This window comes from Sinocyclocheilus anshuiensis, unplaced genomic scaffold (genome assembly GCF_001515605.1).
Source record: "Sinocyclocheilus anshuiensis isolate Anshui unplaced genomic scaffold, SAMN03320099.WGS_v1.1 scaffold524, whole genome shotgun sequence".
NCBI lineage: Eukaryota > Metazoa > Chordata > Actinopteri > Cypriniformes > Cyprinidae > Sinocyclocheilus > Sinocyclocheilus anshuiensis.
Genome location: NW_015555703.1, coordinates 2,402,913 through 2,424,012, shown reverse-complemented (window position 1 = coordinate 2,424,012; position 21,100 = coordinate 2,402,913). Strand labels below are relative to the sequence as shown.

Here is a 21,100-nt window from a genome sequence, read left to right as displayed (position 1 = left end):
AACAAACAACAAACAAAGAGGTACTGGTAATTGTCCGGCCATGACATTACATATCCATTAATTTTACGGACATTTCCATTAACCCTAAAACACAACGCAATGAAAATACAGGTAAAACACCTGTAAAATATCAATACGGAAAATTACTTCATATACATTGTGCCCTATTTCTATGGATTTATTTTACAGTGTAGGAAAAGCCATTACAACATAGCTTGATATGTTTGAACAAGTCATTTACACAAACTACGTCCCATGAATAAAGAAAAGCCAAAGACACACAAAAAAAGTTCAGCATACCGATCAAAAAATGACATGGAATCAGCAGTCCAAATCGAACAGAATTCAAACTTCGTCCACAAAACAAACAACAGCTCTCCATCCTGAAACAAATGAAAGGAAAAACACAAAAACAGGGCCATGAAGTGCAGCCGGTCACTCTGAAGCAGGCAGAGCTTCAGGTGTTTTCAGTCTCTGCCTCCATTCATTTGGCAGCTTCACTAGGAATAGCTAATGTTATTAACATGTCATATGCATGTGTTTTCTCATCACCACATTCGCATCCATTTAACACAGTACAATGTTTTTTTACAGACTATGGTGTGCACACATGAAAACATGAGATAACCAGTCACGTGCTGTAAAACATGGTATGTTATAGGCCATGGTTACACAGTAGTATTAAGGACACAACGTTAAATACTTAAGAGCAAAGTGATTAATACAATTAGGAATTAATATAATTTTAGAGAGAGGGATTATTTTGACTTATTATTATATTTGTGTTTATTTATTTATTTATTTAGTTGCATATTTTTTTAATATTCCATTTTTCGACCTTAAAGAAGAAATACTTGAAGCAAATAAATGCATTAATAAAATACGAGTGAATATAGGTTAAACAGATATAACATCATAAACAAATGTTACAAAATTCAAGTAAATTGAGAAATCAGTCAAATTGCTTTAAATATTTCATGCAGGTAGAGTGACGCTGAACACCTGTTGCGTGTTGTACAGGTAGGAAGGACGATCCAGCCAATCACACGGCGAGTTGCTGGTTGCTTGGCAACAGGCTGGCCAATGAGAGTCGTGTTTGTTTATTTTGAAGAACTGAGGTGCACTTTAAATCATCCGATCGTCTCCTGCGCTTCAGGGCAGGTGCATGATACGCGCACGGCATCTCTCTCTCTCTCTCTCTAAACACGGATCAGTCTGAAAGACCTAATAATCAGTCTAATCCACGAGCATATGCTGATCTGCCTGCGTTCGGATCCGTGGCGCCGCGTCTGATGTAAGTGCACCAGTGTGACTGTGTTTATTAGCCGCTGTGCTGAAGTTGAAACTCCGGTCGTGTCTCTAATGCCGTGCGCTGCCTGCAGAGACGTGTTCGAATCCTTTTTCAAGCATCATCGCTAATGCTCTGCAGAGGCGTCTTACCTGTGAAGTACTTTGGTCACGGTGTTTTAATTGTGCTGTATGAATAATGTTATACAAGTTAATGTTGCACAAACGAGAGCTCTTGTGAAAGCAGAAGAATGAGAACCGCTCCAGCTGCTGACATGGACTTAACCCGTTTAATCCCACATTTTTCGAGACATGGAAAATATCCAAATGTCGTGTGTCATTCGTAACCCTTTGAAATAATCAATAATTATATATATATTTTTTTAAGTGTGTGAAAAATTGTGTTTTATGGTCGGTCTGCAGTCAGCCCAGCTATTTTAACCCGTTTGATCACATTCTAGGGTTATTATTGTGCATAAAACCCCTTATACAACACTGATAGTAATACTACTGAGATAAAAGACACACAAAAAAATATATATACAACCATCAACGTATTTCAAAATTGTTACTTTATTGTAACATAAAATTGTTCATAAAAATATATATCACAATATTTTTATATTAGTGCTACCAGTGTTACAACATCAATATTGTAACTTATTCGTAACATTTTAACTTTTAATTTAGTACAATATTTTGTCATTGCAACATTTTAGTGCAACCTTCACTAACAACTGTAATTGGATGTATATGTAAACCTAAATGCACTGTATTATTATCCCACCGGTCACTATTGTGACCATCAACGTGTTTACTCATTCTGTGACCACACTCAACAAAACTGAATAATTGTGAATTCATATTAATACGAGACACCTTAAAGATTACAAAAATATTTGTGATGTCTTTATATTCACATACTTTACTAGCCTGCTCTGGTCATGTGACAATTTGCACGATAAAAACACAGACAGCAGGAATAGACTGCTGTTCCTTTAAGACATCATTCACAGATCTAGTACTCCGATACGTCTTTCTCCACTGTTTCCATTCACTTCAGACATGACCAACGCTGTTTGCAAGGACACTCACAATGACGGGCATGTTGACATACCACGATACGTATCATGGGTGGTGTATCGCGGTTTTTCGGTTCGGTCTGAATATCGTTACACCCCTAGATAGTCAGAAATGCTTTTTTAATAATAATGAACTTAAAGGGTTAGTTCACCCAAAAATGAAAATTAGGTCATGTGACAATTTGCACGAACCATGTGACACTGCACATATTTAATTGAGACCATTTATTTTTTCCATATTTGCAGGAAATGCACTAAAACTGATTTTTAGAGCTTTATAAATAAAAACCTTGTGATAAAAACCGGTGATTAAAATCTCAATACCTAACGTTACCGCTCTACTCTCACGCTAGTATCTTCTTGATAAAACCGTTCTCTACCTCCCGACCTTGACTACAGAAAGCAGTGTTGTTTTTCGCTTTAATACCCTGACATTTACTGAAAGCAAAGTACAGTTGAAAACATAATGAAAAGAAGCGGTGCATAGAGGATTAATTAACGTATTAATTCACACACCCATATGCCAGAACAAACCGCATATAAAACCAAAAGCAAAGAAAAAATGGGTCACTGAAACCACATACTTAACATAGGTGTACAGATTGCTCACGGTTCAGTTCGGTATGTGCTATGTTAAGGGAAAAAAGGACTATGGTAAAAAAAAATAAAGAAAATAACAAATAATCAAACTAAATGCAACAGCACAAATACTGTAAATACAATAGAGCAAAGATACAAATAAATAAACTGTGTTTTTCAGGTGTTTAACAGTAATTTTCATGGGCACAGAAATTTAAAAGTAAACAAATGTAATATGAAAACAACCTTTTTGCAGTTTATTTAGTTCATTGCAAGGCATTTCACGATTTCAATCATCATGCAGTAACCAGCATCACCCTGAAACAGGCACAGAAATTTACAAGTAAACAAATGTAAAATAACAGTGCATATTTCACTGTATAAATTAAAGACCAATCCTTGATGAAGTCACAAAAGCTATTCAGTCAAGAGAAGTGAGTGATTTCCTTGTCTTTTGTTGTTTAACTTGCGTTTTACTCACCCCCGAGGCATCCTAGGTGTATATGACTTTCTTCTTTCAGACGAATCCAGTCAAAATTGTCTTTGATCTTTCAAGCTGTTTAATGCCACTCAGTGGCTGTTGCATTGCTTCAGTCCAAAAGAACTTAAATAAAAAGCGCCCATCCATAAAAAACAGTGTCTCACACGGCTCCGGGGGATGAACAAAGGCCTCCTGTAGCGAATCGATGCGTTTTTGTAAGAAAAGTATCCATATTCAAAACGTAATAATCACTTTAATGTAGCTTGCGCCAAAGCGGCGCATGCGCAAAGCCGACCTCATATGTCATCCGCCCGGAACTGCTTCCGTGTACAACAGTGAGCGCAAGCTACATTAAAGTGATTATTACGTTTTGGATATGGATATTGTTCTTACTAAAACGCATCGATTCACTACTGGAGGCCTTTGTTCACCCCCCGGAGCCGTGTGAGACATTTTTTTTATGGATGGGCGATTTTTATTTAACTTCTTTTGGACTGATGCATGCAACACCCGCTGAGTGGCATTAAACAGCTTGAAAGATCAAAGACAATTTTTAATATAACTCCGACTGGATTCGTCTGAAAGAAGAAAGTCATATACACCTAGGATGCCTCGGGGGTGAGTAAAACGCAGCCTAATTTTCATTTTTGGGTGAACTAACCCTTTAACTTATTAGAAAAAGGCCAGGTGTATACACAGTCATTTAAATATACATTATAAGAATGCAAACAGTGGAATCCCATGTTTTTTTCTGAACTCTTAACGGAAACTTTGAAGTCTTACCTTTTCTTGACAAGTGTGAATGACTTAACCAATGAAATCGGCTGTGGGGCGGGATTTGCACTGGTTTGGGGGGAAAATGCACTTGTATGACACGTCAGTCCTCCTGTGCTTGATGCTTTTCTTGCTCTGCACGATCTCTCCACCCCCTCCGTCACCCGCTGCTTCTGGTAATCCTGCAGCGGTATTCCATGGCTGTGTAATCCGGTTTCACAGGCCTTCTGCTGTGTAATCCAGTGTGCCCTCTATTCTGTTTCAGGCGTGATGGCCGAGTGCTAGCCTCTCTCTCTGGCTCAGCCGCTTGTGTCCAGCCTTGCATCTCATTTGGATGAGCAGGACGCTGGAGAATCCAATCCGAGCTGAAGGTTGACTTGGGATATCGGTGGACTCCTGCAATGATGCCAGATCCATCTCTCGGTGAGCAGCAAACATGGGAACATTGTGTCTGGGACTCTTGGCTTGATCTTGTTAAGAGACTGAGCTAATTTAAGCATGGTTTGTAATTAATCTGTGAAATGTTGCATTATATTGAATGTAGTGTTTGCTTTCATTTAATATTTTACAGTGTTAAATAATGTTTCTCTCTGTCCTCGTTTTTGTTCTGTAATGTTTTGGAAGGAATAGTTTACCCCCAAAAAGTAAATTGTCAATTTTTTTCATCCTCATGTCTTTCCAAACCTGTATGCTGTTACTCTTTTCCTATGGAACTCAAAAGAATAATTTTTGAAGAATCTTCATGCAGCTGTTTTCCATAAAACAGTCAGATTGTAGTGACCATATCTGCAAAACTTAACAAACGTGTATTAGTTGTTGTTGTATAGGGAAAAAAAGCTTTGTAAAGATTGTTCAAAAATGAAAAAAAAAACTTAGGAGACATAATAGCATACGTACTGGGGAACAACATGAGGTTGAGTATATAATGACAGTTTTTGTTTAGTGAACTATTATTTTAATTAGGGGCCAATTCACCGAAGTACAGTCTCTATCTTGTCCTTGTCCTCCTCCACTTTTGACTCTTATCGCAGCCCAAAGGACCGGACCATACTTGGGGAAAGTTATGAAATGTGGCACACAGATAGAGGACAATCTGAACTATTACCATAGCAAATTTGATATCTCTATCTCAATCCCTCTAGCACCACCAACAGGTCAAATTTGCACTCTCACGTCGAGGCTAGTAACTTTTGAGGCCTAGAAACAACATTTTTTTTTGTTTTTTTTTTTTGTTTTTTTTTCTTTTTCCTGAACTCGTGCAAATTTGAATGCATAGTCAAAACCAGCATGGTATTTCTTCATAATTTCTAGATCATCTAGATTATCATGTCTAAAAGACCATTGTCTCATCTTTCCCAAATTTCACACAGATCATCATTAGACCGTCTTGAAATGCTCTTAAAAACTTCTGACCATTTTCATATAACTCATTGTCAAATATATAAATGTATATAGTAGTGTTTTATTCAAAAATATTTATTTATTATTATTATTTTAATGCTTTTCCTCAACTGAAACTCTCCCAGGTTAGCTCTTTTGCACTTATGCGGCACCATGTTGGACATGTCTGGTTTCGACAGGCTTTAATAATGGGCTCTGCCTTTTCTTTTGTCTTCTGTACAGACACCAAAGAGCTTTCCAGTATTTCTGGGATCAGCATGTCTCCCTCCAGGCAAAACTCTCACCATTCGCTGCATTCCACCATGGCTCTGCCCAAAACCTCCTACAGCGTGTTAAGTGCGTTCTGCACCGAAGAGAATATATCGCAGTGCATCGCGTATATCAATCAGGTACATTACAAGGGCAGTTTGAAAGTATTATTCTGATTATCTTTCGTCTGATGATTGGGATTGGTGATAGAAAAATAAAGAAATGGCATGGGTAGTGTAAGGAATTAAATGGACTTTGGTTTATGTTTAACTACTTGCATTAAACGCAAAGCAAAGAGTGCTGTTATTACAGTGTTTACTTTGTCCCCACAAGGCTCCATTTCTTGTGTTCCTGCACATGTAACTTCAAACGAACAGCGCATGTGGTGCTTCAACCCTATTGGACAAATTTGAGGGACAGGGCAGATGTACTTGTGCCTTTAAGGCACAGCTCTTAAGATTATTTAGAGTAATGTTCCCGTCTTCGAGTGAACCTATAGGAACACCCTCCAGGTGTGACGATTGTCTGATGCCTGTATAGAATGGTGTGGATTCATTGGCTGATTGCTGTCTTTGTATATCTCCTTGCCCTTTTTTCATCACGAGTAAGGACACACAGGAGAAGTGCGTTAAGAGTTTGGGTCTTTGTCATTCTCAAGCCACACTTAATGGCTCTTTGAAGATCTCGCTCTGCAATAACTTTACAATGAAGTCCTTCGCTCAAGGCTCACCTTTGAGTAAAGGAGGAAAATCGGCCATCCATTCTGGTTCCGGTTAATGAGCCTGGGTCCTGGGGATCAGATGTTAAGTGGATTTTTTTCCCCCTATTTCTCTTGCTCTAACCAGACCAAGTGCTGTGTATTTATCTGGTTGCATGTGAGGAATATCTGGATGAGATGTCTTTCTACTGCCGTATTGGGACTCTTGAGGAGTTGGGCAATAATCAGAGCAGCGCTCTTTCCAACAAGTATTCAGGAAATGTGTCCCTCTTTGGCTTAACTTCAGCTTTTTAATGTTGTGACACGTATCATGATAGATTAAATGTAAATTCAGACACATTGTTTTCTATGAGTGTATGCACTCCGGTGGCACTACTCGCTCTCCGCGGCGCGCAGCTGCAACTCATGAGGCTGTTCAAAATCCTGCCGTGCCACAGAGCACCACTCACACGTTTTCCATGAAATTACTTTATATGTGTCACAAATTGCCATTAATGTAAGTAATGACTTGACCTTAGGCTGGAAGATTGCATATTGTGCATTTTTTTGTTGTTGTGCTTTTAAGAAGCGTTGCCCCTATGGTGCATGCTGAACCCATTATATTGTGTCTGGCCATACGCTCTTCCATTCTGGGACGGGTTTTAACTGCTGCTCAGCCACTAAAAGGTCCCATTTGGGAAGGCTTGCAACAGATGGAGGCACAGGATGTTATCTCATGCACTGACTGGAGACCTAGAAGGCTTTCTTCGATCTGACGATTACATTGCCCTCACATGAGCCTTAGTGACTCTCTTTCTCAGGCTTCAGTCGTAAAATGCCTGATGCCTCTCTGTTCATTTGGCAGAATGACAACATCTGCAGAATGTCTCTTGTTGGGTTCTGCAAACCATATAAAAGAGGTGCGCTATCCAATTTTGGCACTACCCCCCTCATTGCTCCCCACAGAAGCTCAGATTTTATGGCGGAAAATACACTCCCTGTTAGAGGAAAGGAGCTGTAGATAAAATGCTTCCTCCCAAGGGGGAGTCTGGTTTCTACATCCAGTATTATCTAGTGCTGAAAAAGGACGGCGGTTTGCGCCTTTGGGCAAAGTCTGTCACTGCAAGGAGGTGATGGTGTTTTATTTTAGTGTTTTAGACATTTCCATCCAGACTTTAGAGATTGTCATGTGGTCAACAGGATGGACAACATCAGTGGTCTGTTACATAAAACGGCTAGGGGGAATGCATTTATGCCCCATTCCTTTTTAGACCTTTGGACACTGAGGGAGGGCTTTGCATCTTTAGAGCAATGGTCTGATGTTGTTGCAGTCATTTTCTCCTCCATTCTTTGAGTCGCAGAAGAATGAGAGACCGCATATGCTTTGTCCTGTGAGGGTGATTAACGTTGACTGCATGAGCCAGTGGTGTAAATCTGATCAGCTGTTTGTGTGTTTTGGTGGCTGCAGCAAGGGTTTTGCCACTATGAAACAACGGATGTTGCATTGGGTGAAAGATGCAACTTGCTTATGATGTGCGTGGGTTATCTTCACCTCTCGGCGTTCAAGCTCACTCTACTAGAGGTGTTGCTGCTTCTCAGGCTTTATCTAAGGGTGCAACTTTAGAATACATTTGAGGTGGCAGGTTGGGCCTCTCTGCATACTTTTATGGGATCTTTTAATCTGGATGTTGACTTCACTCTTGGTTCCCAGGTTTTATCTGTTTGAACAGGTGTCATATTTCTCTGTCAGTCTGTGCATATGTTTTCACAGGCTCATAAACTGGCAGACACTCTGATGTATTACTCTATAGTAACTCCTGGAAGGTGTTCCCATTGTGTCAGCCAATGACACAGCGTCTCATTACATAATCAGGAAACCAGGGTTACATGCATAACCCAAGATGTTTCCATCTTGTTTAGATGGATATTAATGCACTAGTAAAAAGGTACAAGGAATATAAACCACTGATCTATTTTCATAATGGACTGCTCATAGAATTATAAACTGCCAGCAGGAGGTAAAACCACTAGAGGTTTTTGAGCGGCCATATTGTGATTCCCAAACATCAGAGATCATCGACTCGCAGCCAATACTTTGACCTAAAATGACATGGTTTGCCATGATATATAAAAATGGCTAAGATGGGTGTGTCTACTTCACACTGCCGACACAAGTAATTTATCTAACTCAAAATATGACCGTTATAGGGGTCCAGACTGGACAATGCAAGTTCTCTGGCTTTTTACTAGCAGTGTTGGGGAAAGTTACTTTTAAAAGTAATGCATAACAATATTGCATTACTCCCTAAAAAAGTAACTAATTGCTTTAGTTACTTTTTATGGAAAGTAATGTGTTACGTTACTTTTGCGTTACTTTTGGGATGGGCTTGCTTGTTTGTTTTTAATATAAAAAAAGTTCTATTTTTGGCAAATGTGAAAGCCCTTTCACACCAAAAGTGAAATGCAGGTTTGCATCATATTCTGAGTTTGCATTTCACTGTTTTTATTCATTTCGAGGAATACTGAGTCTGTTTTTGTGCGAGTAAATGCATGTTCACATTTAGTCTAGAACTACAGTATCATCATGTTCACAGAGCGCACACAACGTCTCTGCACTGCTGATTTCTCTCAACATGGGGGGAAAAAAGGGAAAACAAAGTAACTGGTATTGCTTATTTGAAAAAGTTACTCAGATATTTCCTTGTAAATTAAAAAGTAATGCGTTACTTTACTAGTTACTTAGAAAAAAGTAATCTACGTAACTCGCAGTACATTTAATGCATTAACCCAGCACTGTTTATAAGCATGCCAGTTTGCATTTAATGTTAATTTAACCAAAATTAAAGTTGTTGTCTTGACTGCTCCCGAGACATACTGTTAACTCTTCGATGAAAACACTGTTAAATCATGCACATTAAGTTACTTTATTATTAAAAAAATACTGTATATATAAATATCTAACACAAAACATAATTGCATAAGTTGTTTGTAATGAGATGTTTCTCTTGGTTCTCCTCAGGAGGTGTGTTCGCTGGGCTTGACTGGAGTGAGTTTAGAGTCTAAATCAGGCAATCTGAGCACTGTGCCGGTTTTGAACCTGCTCTATGAAGTACTGCAGCTGCAGAGGAGAGCTCAGCGAGCCCTACATGAGCTGGAGACGCAGCAGCTGATGAACGGCAGTGACCTCGAGCATCTGCAGCACAGCAACTGTAGACTCAAAGTACTCCGCTTTCAACATTACTCCAGACAAAAACGAAAAAAAAAAAATGGGATTTGTCATTTCCAGGACTGGGAAAGTGATGGAAATTATTCAGATTGAAGGTTTCTGTAGTGAATATGATTTAGTTTTTTTTGTTATGATTTTGATTATCTTTGAATTTATTTTTTATTTATTTATTTTTTTTATGCCTTTTAACCAGATTTCACAAACATGGTTTTGATGTCTTGTTTATGGTGACTTAATTATAAATGGTAGAAAATGTTACAAAAATATACACATTTGTGACAGTTTCAGTTGCAGGCTGGAGTTTAACCTTTTAATAGTTTGTTGATAGAATTATTTATTTTTTATTTATCTTTTTTTTTTTTTTTGACCAGGAACACGTTACATGTAAACATTTGCTAATCTATTTTGTGGTGCTGAGTTTAAATATTTAATAGTGAAATAAGAGAAAACTGTTGTTAGTAATGTAAAATCCTACACAATCCTTAAACGCGAGCAGCCAGGATACTCTACATTTCTTCTGCTATTGTGTAATTGTCTCAGGATCAGCTGGAGCACACCAGGAGAGAGAACTCAGGCCTGCATGAGGGTGAGCGACAGCTACAGCTGAAGATCAAAACCTTACACAACTGCCTCAAGTCTGAGAAAGAGGAAGTAAGAGAAACTCCGTTCATGACAGCTGCACCTCATCATGTTGCCGTATATTTGCTAGTGTACTTGGTCCAGCATTTTCTTTCAACTAAACTACAATTTTGTTTCACAGACACTAAGTTTGAAATGTAAAATGCAAAATAGCAATGTATTTCCCACCATATGTGCCTATATGTAACCTGGCTGACCTAAAATGAGCCCTGTGTCACAGTGGAAGCACTGTCTGTCCTAAATGTGTCCCATACAGCACCCCCTACTCGCCACTCACTTAAAGGGACGGTTCACCCAAACATGAAAATTTGCTGTTAATTTACTCACCCTCAGGCCTTCCAAGAAGTAGGTGACTTTTTTTTCTTTTTCAGTAGAGCAGTAAAGATTTTTAGCCGAAACCGTGGTCCTACCGTCATTTTAAGAGTCAAAAAAACATATCAGACAGCACAAAATTAATACCTGTGACTCCTGCAGATATATTGAGGTCGTATGAAGCGAAACGATCAGTCTGTGCAAGAAACTGAACATTATTTACAGCATTATTACCTGTAATCCAGAGCCTCAGGTAAACATTCCAGAGTCTTACATTTTATGTATAATAGGCTTTTTTTTTTTATTCTCAAAGTGACGGCAGCCCTTGACTTGCTTTTTCTGAATCACCAAGGAGCACGGATTCAGCTATACATTTTCTTACTGTTATACTGACGAAAAAGAGTCATCTACATTTTGGATGGCCTGAGAGTGAGTAAATTAACAGCAAAAAAATGTTTTGGAGGGGTCAACTATCCCTTTAACACGTAATCATTATTGGACGCAGTGATCACAAGTGTTTAAAATACATGTTTGAGATGCACAAATCCGACCACATAGATATTCAGAGTAGTTTATTTTGTAAAGCAAGTTCTTTGGTGATCTCTTGTTTGGTTTGTTCATTTATTCATTTGAAAACCTTTGTCCCCCCTCAATGTTAAGTATATTTTTTAAGACTTCAGTATACTGTTAATGTAATGTTCAGTATAATGTACTGTGTATATATACCCTGCATAATAATCATACAGCACCCTCACTACTGTGTAATTACCATGATGCAGGTACAGAAACTGCAGAGCATCATCTCTAGCCGTGCCTCGCAGTACAACCACGACACGAAGCGTAAAGAGAGAGAGTGCACCAAACTGAAGGAGCGTCTCAACCAGCTGCTCGTGGACAAGAGAGACAAGAAACTCTGTGAGCGCTGTTTTAGGAGAACAGAAATATATCTGTTTCACTATTTAATTAAACAAAATAAACAATTTGTGTTATGCAGAATGATTTGAACAGTCTATCCAAGGTTACAGTCTTCCTGTCTTCTCTGTTTTCGTGTGTTCAGCCATTGAAATATCAAACTATGTGGGAAGGTCAGATGGCAAGAGAGGCCTTTGGAAGACGGGCAAGATGGAGGCCAGGTAACCTCCAGTGCTCATGTGGGGCTTTGGCATGATTCTTATTTCTCCCAGTGAAACACAGTGCAGTAAAACAGTTGCTCTTGTGTTGTCAGACATGAGGGCGAGATGTACAGGGCTCTGCTGAGTGATTATGAGACGCGGCAGAGATCTCTGATGATGGAGAACTCGGAGCTTAAAAAAGTGTTGCAGCACATGAAGAAAGACATGATCGCCATTCTGAGCCCAAAGAAACCCTGCGTCCAACCAGAGCCAGCAGATGATAGCCTCGAGCAGGTCTGAAGTCTGCTCACGTACTCTTTTTGAACAGTGATGTGTTGTTAAAAGTTGTAAATTGTTTGATGCAATACAGTGTCAGTTGAACAAAAGGCACCCTGTGTTAATGTACAGTACTTGTCAAATGTTTGGAAACATTGCAATTTTTTTATGTTTTTAATGAAGTCTCTTTTGCTCACCAAGGCTGCATTTATGTGCTCAAAAACACAGTACATACACTAATATTGTCAAACATTATTACAATTTAAAATAACTGTTTTCTATGTGAATATACGTATAGTAAAACGTAATTTATTTCTGTGATGTGCAGCTGTATTTTCAGCATCATTACTCCAGTCTTCAGTGTCACATGATCTTCAGAAATCATTCTAATATGCTGATTTGCTGCTCAAGAAACATTTCTGATTATTATCAATTTTGAAAACAGTTGTGCTGCTTTTAATATTTATGCAGAAACCATGACATACTACCATTCAAATGTTTGTGTGTGCGAGTGTTTTTAATAGAAATTAATGCTTTTATTCAGCACATATGCATTAAATTGATCAAAAGTGACGGTAAAAACATATTTAATGTTACAAAAGATTCTATTTCAAATCAATTCCGTTCTTTTGAACTCGATGTTGAAAATTCAGCTTTGCATCACAGGAGTAAATTACATTTTCACATATATTCAAATAGAAAACACTTATAATAATATCACACAATATTACTCTCTTTACTGTATTTCTGATCAAACAAATGCAGCCTTTGTGTGCAGAAGAGACTTCATAATCATAATGTTTCCAAACTTTTGTCTTTCTCCACCTCTGAAACAATTTTCCTTTTCGGCTAATTAGACATTTTTAGACTACTTTTGCGCATTAGACAATGCAGAAAATGTCTTTGTAAAATTTTGCCAGTAGAGTATTTTTTTTATATTTATTTATTGGTGGGGAAATAGTGTTCTCGACATCATGTCGTTCCAAACCCATACAACATTTGTTCATCTTCAAGAAACAAATTAAGACATTTGCATCAAACTTGAGAGGTTTCTGTCTCTCCACTGAAAATCCATTCCACCAAAGCAAAACGTTCATAAAGAGATTGTAGAAGTAATCCAAATGAATCAAGCAGTCTTCTAAAGAAATTCCTTTACTTTATATGATGAACAGATTTAATTTAGGCTCAGATTTCAAACATAGAGTTAAGCTTCTGTTTACCATATTTGTGCTCTGTGTGTATGTATTGAACACGTATGTGACCCTGGACCACAAAACCAGTCATAAGGGTCAATTTTTAGGAGTTGACACACCTTGGCTGAGCGGAAGAACTAGTAGTCCACGGCGGATCCGCACAGGTAAGAGCCAATAGAAAAGCACAGGGACTGAAGGACACTAGCGAAGGCGGGCCGAGGGTCTGACTAGCCTGTGCAGAGGAGGTGGGAGAGGAAGGCAGGGTTGGTGTATTATACACAGCGATTAAGTTTTTAAGCTAGGCAGGACCAGCGGCTATGAAGGCATTGAGCTGAGCAGAACCAGCAGTGATGAAGTCTTTAAGCTGGGCAGGACCAGCGGACGATGAAGGCTTTGGGCTGGGCTGTTAGTATAGGACAATATTTGGCAGAGATGCAACTATTTGAAAATCTGGACTCTGAGGGTGCAAAAAAATCTAAATATTGAGAAAATCATCTTTAAAGTTGTCCAAATGAAGTTCTTAGCAATGCATATTACTAATCTAAAAATTAAGTTTTAATATATTTACAGTAGGAAATTTACAAAATATCTTCATGGAACATGATCTTTACTTAATATCCTAATAATTTCTGGCATAAAACGAAATCAATAATTTTGACCCATATAATGTATTTTTGGCTATTGCTACAAATATACCCCAGCGACTTAAGACTGCTTTTGTGCTCCAGGGTCACACATTGTTCGTATTTATATAAAAAATTTAAATCTGTTCATCAAATGAAGTAAATGTGTCTCTTCAGAGGCCTTGGATTAAACCGCTCGATTCATTTGGATCACTTCTGCAGTCTCTTTATGAATGTTTTGTTTGCGGTGGAATGGAAATCTCTCCGGTTTCATTAGAAGTGTCTTCATTTGTTTTAAAGATGCATCAAAGTCTTGTGGGTTTGTAATGACATGAGGGCGAGTAATCGACAGTATTTGAGTTCTGGGGTGAACTATCCCTGCATCATCAGGCTGGCTCTGAGGGTGAGGAGGAGACTGGTGACTGCAGCAGAGAGAGTCTGGAGCAGTCGTGTGAACGGGCCCGCGAGCAGCTCACCAAAAGCATCCGCCTGCAGTGGAGGAAGCTCAAGAGCCACGTGGAGAGACTCGACAGCCAAGGTACAACGGATGACTTGCTTTGATTCTTAAAGGGCTCACGAAATGCATTTTCAGATCTTTGGCGGTGAGCTTATGAAGTGAGCATCAAAAAACTTTCAACATTTGTAGAAATGATCATTCTTCATTTTCTGTCTGTCACAAACACGTCATTTCAAGGTTATTACCTCTTTATTTATAAATATATGTATGTTTGAGCCCAAGTCAGATTAAAATGAACCGATTGCCCCCGTAGACAAAATACTTGGCACTGCTGTTTTCAATACAAGATATTGAGAAAAATCAGCAGCATTGTGAGGAGAGTTGAGAAAAGAATCCATTGTCAAATGATACAAACATTCTCATTCTATTGCTCAGGCACTTTGTTAAAAACAAACTTCAGCCATGCTTTTTTAATAGTTTTGATATTGACGTTATATAACATTTAATTTTCATTTGATTAAAAGATTAATTCAGTTGTTAATGTTTTACGCCGTCATTTGATTACACCACACAGAATGTAGAAAGCATAGAAAAAAAACTATTTAATTTGATCGATTATTCAAATTTAATTAAACCATTAAAATGGAGTCCTAAAAAATGTAAACGGAAAAAAAAAAATAATGGAATCCAGAAAAAATTTTTTATAGGGCCCTAGTAAATATACAGTTACGCTTTGCTCTTCTTTGCTTTTCGGTTAATTATTGCTCTTGTTCTTGCAAACCGTAGTGATGTCGAATTTAAGACAAAAAGTTCTCGAGTCTTTTGTAATGAATGTCACTGGTTGTGCTGCAGCGTCGCTGGTGGCGTGTCAGGAGCGCGAGGGAGACGAGATGATGTCCAGGAAGGAGCACGAGGACGAGATGCAGCGGATGAGACTGGACTTACAGCAGTGTAAAGAGTTCATCCACATGCAGCAGCAGCTTCTACAGGTGAACGTCTGTACACACCAAACACTGAAGGACAGCATACTTAGCTTGTCTGCATTCCACTCCATCTTACAGTAACATTACTTCCAGTATCAGATTTTGTCAGTGGACCCAAACAGGCTGTCAGTGTATTGTCTCATATTATGGATCCTTTGCATATGAATATATCTAATTCGGTGTCTCTGGTCCAAGGCATAAACTGGGCTAAAACTTAGATCATATGTGACCCTGGACCACAAAACCAGTCAATAAGGGTACATTTTTTGAAATTCCATTGATGTATGGTTTGTTATGATAGGACAATATTTGGCCGAGATACAACTATTTGAAAATCTGGAATCTGAGGGTGCAAAAAAATCTAAATATTGAGAAAATCGCCTTTAAAGTTGTTCAAATGAAGTTCCTAGCAATGCATATTACTAATCAAAAGTTAAGTTTTGATATATTTACGGTAGGAACTTTACAAAATGTCTTCATGGAACATGATCTTTACGTAATATCCTAATGATTTTTGGCATAAAAGAAAAATCTATAATTTTGACCCATACAATGTATTGTTGGCTATTGCTACAAATATATCCCAGCGACTTAACACTGCTTTTGTGCTCCAGGGTCACATATAGTGTGTTTGCACTTGTCTAAAATCGGGTTTCTGTGGGTCTTAAAAAGTCTACAGCTGCCCTTTCACAAATTAAAGCCTGAAATGGTCTTAAATTGGAGCAGAACGTTTTAAATTCATAGTCATGCGATTCAATTTTGCATGCACTGCAAAAAGATTCGTTGTCTGTATTTTTGTCTTGTTTTTCAATACAAATATCTAAACATGCTTAAATTTAGATGAATTTGTTAGTGCAAAATGAAGAGGAGTCCGTCAGTGGTGTAGTAACTTGTTTTCCCTTCTGGGCCCATTGGCAGATATTTGTTCCTTTTTGTCATAAACTCACTCCATTTTGATAAGTTTCTTTATCAAAGTTTTATCACATGTAATTTTGCATGTTGATTTAAGAATCTTTAGACATTTGCACTGGAAAACAAGACCGATACAGAGGAAGAACAGCACTTTTTGCAGTGTGATCAGAAGTACAGTAAAAGTTATTTCCATATTCTAGTTAGGCTATTTTTCTTTTTGTAGAAAATTATTTAAAAAAGTAATGTTGTAATGTAAACGTAAGATTGGTTTGAAATAAGTTTTTCCAATTTTTAAGTGATGGTAATAAAATTCGTTGTGTTCTCCTCAAGACATCTACAATTAGAGGACATATTGATGCATTGTTCCATTTGATTGATTTATTCCTTGAACTCTCTTGAATTGGTCTGAAATTCTTGTGTGTGTTTGCAGCAGCAGCTGAGCTCACCGTGTGATGAGGAGACGGCGGCTCTGCTGAACGACTGCTACACGCTGGAGGAGAAAGAGCGGCTCAAAGAGGAGTGGAGGCTCTTCAGTGAGCAGAAAAGGAACTTTGAGCGAGAGAGGAAGAACTTCACTGAAGCTGCTATTCGTCTGGGACACGAGGTACTACTGAATACATACAGATACCTCTATTACAATCAAAACATTAAAGGGGGGCATGAATTGAGAAATCACACTTTCCTTGAAAGGTTTCGAGAAACTCTTATGTGGCATGGAAATAAGTTGCATTCACTGACACTATCAAAACACACCATCCGGAAAATAAAAAAAAATAAAACGCTAAATAAATCATGGTCAATGAATTTGGCTACTTCAACACTACGTTTTTGGTTGCAGAAATTTTGGTGCATCATTACACTGTTTTTAAACTTCTGTTTGTTTCTTGCCTCTTTAGAGAAAAGCGTTTGAAGAAGATCGAGCTGCATGGCTGAAGACCCAGTTTTCGAACATGACTCCATTTGTAGACCGTAAAAGACCTGCATTGTCTGAACCTCACAGTGCATTAGCAGTCAGTGAGTCACGTCTGACACCTCATCACTGGTGACCAATTGATCGATTCTGTGAATGAGGGAGATCTACTGTTTCAAATGCAACGCATTTCTGTTTGTGAAACTCTTTGTAGTTGACGTTTGCATATCTCTAGGTACAGAACCCGAGGCCAAACTGCAGTCCACTCCACCGCTCGTGACCAAGTCCCAGTCCTACTCTGTGTTCTCCACACCTAAAGCTGCTCCGGTGAAGATGCCCTCCACTGCTGACCTCTACCGCACGCTACACCTCATCCCAGAGAGCAGGTACTCTCACGGGCCACAAATCATTCTCAACAATGGAAATTCTGTCATGCATTTACCCTTAAATCATTCCAAACCTTCATACAGTTGTCAGACTCCAAAAATGAGGACAAACACACTAAAAGCTCCATGAATATAGTCCATAAGGCTGCTGCACTACATTCAGTCTTTTGAAGCCAAAGCACTTGCAAAGTGGGTATGAAGATCGCAAGTGTGAGTTGAACTTTTGATTACCCAACGGGACATTTATTAGCATGCTTTGCACTTTAAAATAAACTTCTGAATGCGTTCAGTAGTTCCTATGTAATAAACAACAATTGGAAATTGGTGCTTCCAATTAAGTGATAAAAAGCAGTGTGTGCAAATGTGTGACAAAATACAAAATCTCTCCCCCAGTGTTATTTTAGTATTTTTGAGAGGCTATTATAGTTTTTATTAACATTTACATATTTTTTTTTTAATGTTTTCTTATTTCAAGTTTTAGTAATTTTGTTGTATTTTTGTAATTTTATGACTATTATTATTATTTAAAAGTCTATGTAGTTTTTATTAATTTTCTGTTTCAGCATTAGTATTTTTGCAAGAAAACAAGAAATGTTGCCTTGACAATTAGCTGAAATAAAACACATTAAAGTTTTTTTTAGATTTTATTTTCAGTTCATGTTTATTTAATTTCAAGTGCAAAATCTTGTGTTTCTGATTTTAATATAATAACCCTGCTCTCCACCTATACAATGCTTTGTTTTACAGCGAAATTATGTGATATCTTAAACTGAAAGTTTTCCTCGACATCTCAGGATTTCGAGGCACATGAGTTCAATGAGTTCCTGATTTTGTAAATCATGATTATTTTGACTCAAATGATTCCTCTCTCATTTTTCCTTAGATTAATTGGAAAAAATAAAATGTCTTGTAACTAATGTATTTTATTGAATGCATGTAAATTTAGCTATGCTATACATCATGTGCAAAAAAAAGGTTTAAAATGTAAATTTCATAATATGAAATAACTGTTCACAAATTCAAAGCAGGACAGATTAAATCATAGATAAAATGTTTCCTGGAGAATGTTCTTCAGGTCATTTTTATTGTATGTCGTGAATTATAATCCTGATACAGTTATTAGTGTGGTGTGTGTGAATGCACTTTGGATAAGAGTGTCTACCAAATGCATTAATGCACTGTAATCTAGTCTAATGTACACTCTGGAAGTCTGCTCTTTATTGACATCTGTGGTTGCAACACTAAATGACAAGTTACTTGAGGAACGTGATGTCAGATGTGCTTTGGCACTGCATGGATGAATGTGGTTTGAGGTTAACCCGTGGTTGCCTTTGATCACGCTATTAGAGCAGATCTAGCTACACCAGAGTCACTGATGAGGAGACGGTCCTAGAAATATATGTATAGGAGAAATATGTTGTCTGAGCAAATAAGTAGCATATCTGAATGCCACAGTGTAACCCACATATTTTTTTCTGTGTTAGTGAAGCTGACATGTGTTTTCTGTCTCTCCAGAGGCCACGGGGAAATGTCCGAGTGGTGAGATGTTGACAAAGTCACGGTTGCGTAATTGTTCTACAGACTGCAGTGTCATCTCGTTGGTCAGAGACGAGAACAACCCCGTCTGATGGCACATCAGTATTACACTGATCAGAAGAGACACTCCATTGTTCAAGCTATCGTAACTGTAAGCTTTACAAATCAGTCTTCCGTTCATCCCATCACAACGTGACCAACCAGCTGCTCCTGTACCTCTTATCTGATTTGCTATGTTGTCCCTTTAGGGATTTAGGGTTGAATAAAACAGATGGTGGCGTGTTTAGCTGGATCAAATTGATCTCAGAGACAATCATTTTTGCATTTGCCACCTCTGAATCTCATAAATATGTAAAGTGGCCAATGTGCATTGTGTAGTTTTAATAAGGTTAATTAAAAAATATACTGCAAGTCAGATTGTCTGATGTTTGTGTGAGCTGTAAATGTAATGTAGCTTTTAAATACTAAAATAATTTGATATTTTGATTTGCCATTATTGTATTGTTGCAAATACAGACTTGTATCTTGGGGTAGGTCTCGCATATAGTTTTGTACTTTTATTATAATTTAGTGATGCTAAGTACTATGTATTGATCACTTTTTTTTAATGCAAGACATGGAAGACGTTTTTTTTTTTCACTTGAATGTTGAATATTTATATTGAAAAATCAAAAATGTCTTTGATAGAATTACTTATACAACCCATATTTTTACATTTGAAGACCGGTTTCTTTAAAATCAATGCAATAAAGTTTGAAAGATTTGAAAATAAAGATTTGTGTTTTTAAAGTTGGCATGAAATCAAAATTTTTTTCCTTAACGCATGTTACTTGTCTTCCTACTCCCTTCTCTCTGCTGACATATGTAAGGCCACACAGCAGTTGAGCCAATCGCAATCAGATGTACAATGCTTACTTTTTAAAATCCAGTCAACAATTGATGGATAAAATACCAACAAAAAGTCCCTTGCTGACTTTGTAAATGGTACTGACTGAGGATCGCACACTACCAGACTTAGAAGTTGTTGCAAACATAAACTCGAGCAACACGTGCCTCATTGCTAAAAGATATATGACAAATGAAAACAATATGCATTCTAAAATTGTCTCAAAACATCAAATATGTCTAGATGGAATCATAGTTTGAAGCTAAAAGACTGGCTCTACCATCGACTCCTCCAGACTCTAAATCGGGGCAAATATGGTGTGGTGTATTCCAAGCCTAAGTTGTTTGACTAGGAAATTTCATAATATGGTAATAAATTCAGTCACAACTTCTGAAACTTCATTTCAACTTAAAAGGTGGGGAGGAAGCTGCGTACTGCATGTATAAAGCAGCAGCGTCCAATCCTGCTCCTGGAGGGCCAACGTCCTGCAGAATTTAGCTAAACCTTACCCAAGGTTTCTGGTGAGTCTTGAGACCTTGATTAACTGGTTCGAGAGTGTTCAGTTAGGGTTGGAACGTGACCAACCAGCTGCTCCTGTACCTCTTATCTGATTTGCTATGTTGTCCCTTTAGGGATTTAGGGTTGAATAAAACAGATGGTGGCGTGTTTAGCTGGATCAAATTGATCTCAGAGACAATCATTTTTGCATTTGCCACCTCTGAATCTCATAAATATGTAAAGTGGCCAATGTGCATTGTGTAGTTTTAATAAGGTTAATTAAAAAATATACTGCAAGTCAGATTGTCTGATGTTTGTGTGAGCTGTAAATGTAATGTAGCTTTTAAATACTAAAATAATTTGATATTTTGATTTGCCATTATTGTATTGTTGCAAATACAGACTTGTATCTTGGGGTAGGTCTCGCATATAGTTTTGTACTTTTATTATAATTTAGTGATGCTAAGTACTATGTATTGATCACTTTTTTTTAATGCAAGACATGGAAGACGTTTTTTTTTTTCACTTGAATGTTGAATATTTATATTGAAAAATCAAAAATGTCTTTGATAGAATTACTTATACAACCCATATTTTTACA

The 21,100-nt window shown here is 37.8% G+C and overlaps 1 protein-coding gene across 3 annotated transcripts; it reads left to right on the top strand.

Annotated features, from left to right (window-relative positions):
• The first annotated feature begins 1,111 nt into the window (after window positions 1–1,111).
• LOC107671752 (afadin- and alpha-actinin-binding protein-like) lies at window positions 1,112–19,843 on the top strand. Of its 3 annotated transcripts, none has more exons than XM_016464701.1 (14): window positions 1,112–1,294; window positions 4,469–4,626; window positions 5,827–5,993; window positions 9,570–9,770; window positions 10,317–10,427; window positions 11,507–11,642; window positions 11,785–11,860; window positions 11,953–12,133; window positions 14,322–14,469; window positions 15,241–15,377; window positions 16,717–16,887; window positions 17,180–17,297; window positions 17,429–17,579; window positions 19,095–19,843. In XM_016464701.1, exons 2-14 carry the CDS (start codon window positions 4,605–4,607, stop codon window positions 19,120–19,122), a joined length of 1,647 nt encoding a protein of 548 aa, XP_016320187.1. In that variant the 5' UTR covers window positions 1,112–1,294; window positions 4,469–4,604; the 3' UTR covers window positions 19,123–19,843. The 3 variants fall into 3 exon arrangements, with proteins under 3 accessions (XP_016320187.1, XP_016320185.1, XP_016320186.1); XM_016464699.1 differs by having other exon boundaries at window positions 16,714–16,887; XM_016464700.1 differs by having other exon boundaries at window positions 1,119–1,161; window positions 16,714–16,887.
• Window positions 19,844–21,100: the final 1,257 nt, after the last annotated feature.